We start from the raw sequence: 3,704 nt of genomic DNA, 5'->3' as shown, positions 1-3,704 counted from the left end.
ACACAGTTTTCCCTTCTTTAGTGTTTTTTTTTTTTTTACAGAGAAACATGTCAATGGGGGTCAGGTAGCATCATTTTATTTATAGAAAAGAAGGCAGCAAAACAGACACTCAGAAAGATTATTTCTGTATAAAACTTCAGGCTAATCATCTCTGTCATCTCAGTCCCAGGGCAGCTTCCTACTCCTTCAGGGTTTCTGACATGCTCAGGATGTGGCTGCAACACTGTGTATTGCACAGTAATAGATCGCAGAGTCTTCAGAAGTCAGGCTTCTGAGCTCCATGTAGGCTGTGTTGGAGGACGTGTCTGCAGTCAATGTGGCCTTGCCCTGGAACTTCTGATTGTAGTTAGTATTACCATTTCCAGGATAAATCGTTCCAATCCACTCCAGGCCCTGACCAGAACTCTGCTTCACCCAGTGAATACAGTAATAACTAATATCATCAGAGGCCCTGCAGAACAATTTCACAGAGGTCCCAGGCCTCACAAGCTCAGACCCAGACTGCTGCAGCTGTACCTGGGAGTGGACACCTGTAGAGAAAAGACAGTTTAGGTATCATTGTCACCTCTGTTCCTGTTTGCTCTTCAGATTTGGAACTGGAATGCCCCTTTACCTGTAGTTAGTGACATGAGGAAGAGGGTGATCCAGCTCCACTCCATGGTAAGGTCCTGTGTGCTCAGTGACTGTGGAGAGGACACTGATCATATGTTATTCTGGGTGTGGACATCTCTATTTACCGCCATAGACTCATGTGATTTGTTTTTTTTAAATTTATTTATTTATTAAAGATTTCTGTCTCTTCCCCACCGCTGCCTCCCATTTCCCTTCCCCTCCCCCAATCAAGTCCCCCTCCCTCGTCAGCCCAAAAATCAATCAGGGTTCTCTGCCCTGTGGGAAGTCCAAGGACCACCCACCTCCATCCAGGTCTAGTAAGGTGAGCATCCACGAAACTGCCTAGGCTCCCACGAAACCAATAGGTCCAGTAGAATCAAAAACCCGTTGCCATTGTTCTTGAGGTCTCAGTAGTCCTCCTTGTCCGCTATGTTCAGCGAGACCAGTTTTGACCCAGGCTTTTTCAGACCCAGGCCAGCTGGCCTTGGTGAGTTCCTGATAGAACATCCCCATTGTCTCAGTGTATGGGTGCACCCCTCGCGGTCCTGAGTTCCTTGCTTGTGCTCTCTCTCCTTCTGCTCCTGATTTGGACCTTGAGATTTCAGTCCGGTGCTCCAATGTGGGTCTCTGTCTCTGTCTCCTTTCATCGCCTGATGAAGTTTAATATTCAGGAGGATGCCTATATGATTTTCTTTGGGTTCTCCTTCTTATTTAGCTTCTCTAAGAACCCGAATTATAGGTTCAATGTCCTTTATTTATGGCTAGAAACCAAATATGAGTGAGAACATCCCATGTTCCTCTTTTTGGGTCTGGCTTACCTCACTCAGGATGGTGTTTTCTATTTCCATCCATTTGCCTGCAAACTTCAAGAAGTCCTTGTTTTTTACTGCTGAGTAGTACTCTAATATGTATATATTCCATACTTTCTTCATCCATTCTTCAATTGAAGGGCATCTAGGTTGTTTCCAGGTTCTGGCTATTACAAACAATGCTGCTATAAACATAGTAGAGCATATACTTTTGTTGTGTGATAAGGCCTCTCTTGGGTATATTCCCAAGAGTGGTATTGCTGGGTCCATGGGTAGGTTGATCCCAAATTTCCTGAGAAACCTCCACACTGCTTTCCAGAGTGGTTGCACAAGTTTGCATTCCCACCAGCAATGGATGAGTGTACCCCTTTCTTCACAACCTCTCCAGCAAAGGCTATCATTGGTGTTTTTGATTTTCGCTATTCTGACAGGTGTAAGATGGTATCTTTTTTTTATTCATGAGCAGTGTACCTCTTAGATAAGGTCCTAGTACACCTTTAGAAGAAAGAGGTAGGGGACGTTGGGTCAGGCAGCTGCATGCTAAAGTCCAAGTTCAAATCTTCTCTGAGCAAATGAAACCCATAATGTATCTCCAAGCCTTGTGCAGATCTGTGGATGTAACACTAAGACATAAACTCTCAATTTACAAAAAAAAACTTCAGCCACAGACAATTGTTTCTCTTGTGACAAAAGATTTACAGTTAGTAGTTGTGAAAAAGGATTTCAAAACTTGTAAATTCTGAGAACTTTCAGTCTTTTCTCATATACAAAAATTGGCAAGTGCCGGGCGTTGGTGGCGCACACCTTTAATCTCAGCACTCAGGAGGCAGAGGTAGGTGGATCTCTGTGAGTTCAAGAAAGTCACAGAGAAACCCTGTCTCGAAAAACCAAAAAAAAAAAATTGGCAAGTGTTTCTCCAGAAGATTTCTTACAAAAATACTTACACAAATGATCAAAGGTGCAAATATATCAGAAAATTTTGTACACAAATGTTATTGCAGCATTGTCTACAGTTGATATATTATAGGAACCAACTACTTGTCTTTGAAAACATTTCTGTATTAAGAAAACATGATATAGATGTTATAAAACATAATTTATTCATCAGTAATGTATATAAAACTTATATAACTTTGAAGAAAATGAATGCAATAGGTGATGACATTATTAAGAAATTTAAGACTCTCTCAGAAGCAGATATTGTCTGAATTTACTTTGTAGTACTTAGATATTGTATCATTAGAAAGTATTGTGAATGCATATATATAAGAACATAGAACTGAAAATGCCCAATGAAATAAAAGTGGCAAATGGATATGGAGGGGCAAGAAAATCATAGGTTGACTTTATAGGGTAAATATGTTCAGTGGACATTATACACCTATCTGAAAATTTTAAACATATGGAATGTTGCTATTTCAGAATGATCTCGTTCATTCCTTGCAATTTTCATTTATGAATGCAATACATTTTGGTCATATTCTGACCCACTATGTCCCTCTTGCTCCCCTTATGATCTTTCAAAACAAAAGGTCTTCCTTCTAATATATTTATTTCTTTGGTTTAATTAATGAATAACTCAGTAAGTCTAATAAATGCTGTGTGTATGGATATGGTGTGTGTTATCCACTAGCTCATAAGTAACTGCCAAGTGTGCACACTTCTAAAAAAAGAAAACTTCCTATGCATTCTTCCAATGCTAACATCTCCTCAGCTGGCAGTGATCCATGGGGAGTTCTTCCTCCACCTGTATTGTAGTCTTTTCAGATATATTATGTTTAGTAGGGGGAGGAGGCATGGCACACATGTGCCAAGGAACTTAGAAGACAACTTATGGAGTTCAATTCTCTTCTTCTAAGAGATGGCTTTAAGAAATCAAACTAATATTGTCAGTTTGATCAAGAGACACATTTGCCTGCTTAGCCTTTCCACAGGCTTTCATGCTGTAATTTTAACTGATTTGATTTTGTGCAGGACTTGGGCTGTTAACAACAGTTGCTAAGAGGTCCTTTGTGCAATGACAACAGTGTACACGTCAATCACTGCAGATAGAAATCCATGACATACAACCTCATTTTCTGAACCTTACATTCTTTTCTTTGTTTCATGATGATCTTTCATTTGTAGGAAGGGGGAGATGGATACAGAGGATTCACTGTGACTGAGTACTCAGTCATTCATTTTCTGCACTTCGACCAGTTATGAATGTCTACAGTGATCATTACACACTGCACAGATGATTTCATGATCAAGGCTGAAACCAGCACTAATCTATCATATATA

The 3,704-nt window shown here is 40.3% G+C and overlaps 1 gene segment (V, D, J or C); it reads right to left on the bottom strand.

Moving 5' to 3' along the window:
* Nucleotides 1-204: 204 nt before the first annotated feature.
* Nucleotides 205-662, bottom strand: LOC126495236 (Ig heavy chain V region 108A-like). The segment is given in 2 exon segments: nt 205-530; nt 614-662. Coding segments are annotated over 2 exon segments (372 nt in total).
* Nucleotides 663-3,704: the final 3,042 nt, after the last annotated feature.

This window comes from Alexandromys fortis, unplaced genomic scaffold, assembly GCF_014885135.2.
Source record: "Alexandromys fortis isolate MF-2015 unplaced genomic scaffold, M_Fortis_MF-2015_v1.1 scaffold_333, whole genome shotgun sequence".
Lineage (NCBI taxonomy): Eukaryota > Metazoa > Chordata > Mammalia > Rodentia > Cricetidae > Alexandromys > Alexandromys fortis.
This window is presented reverse-complemented; position numbering and strand designations above follow the sequence as displayed.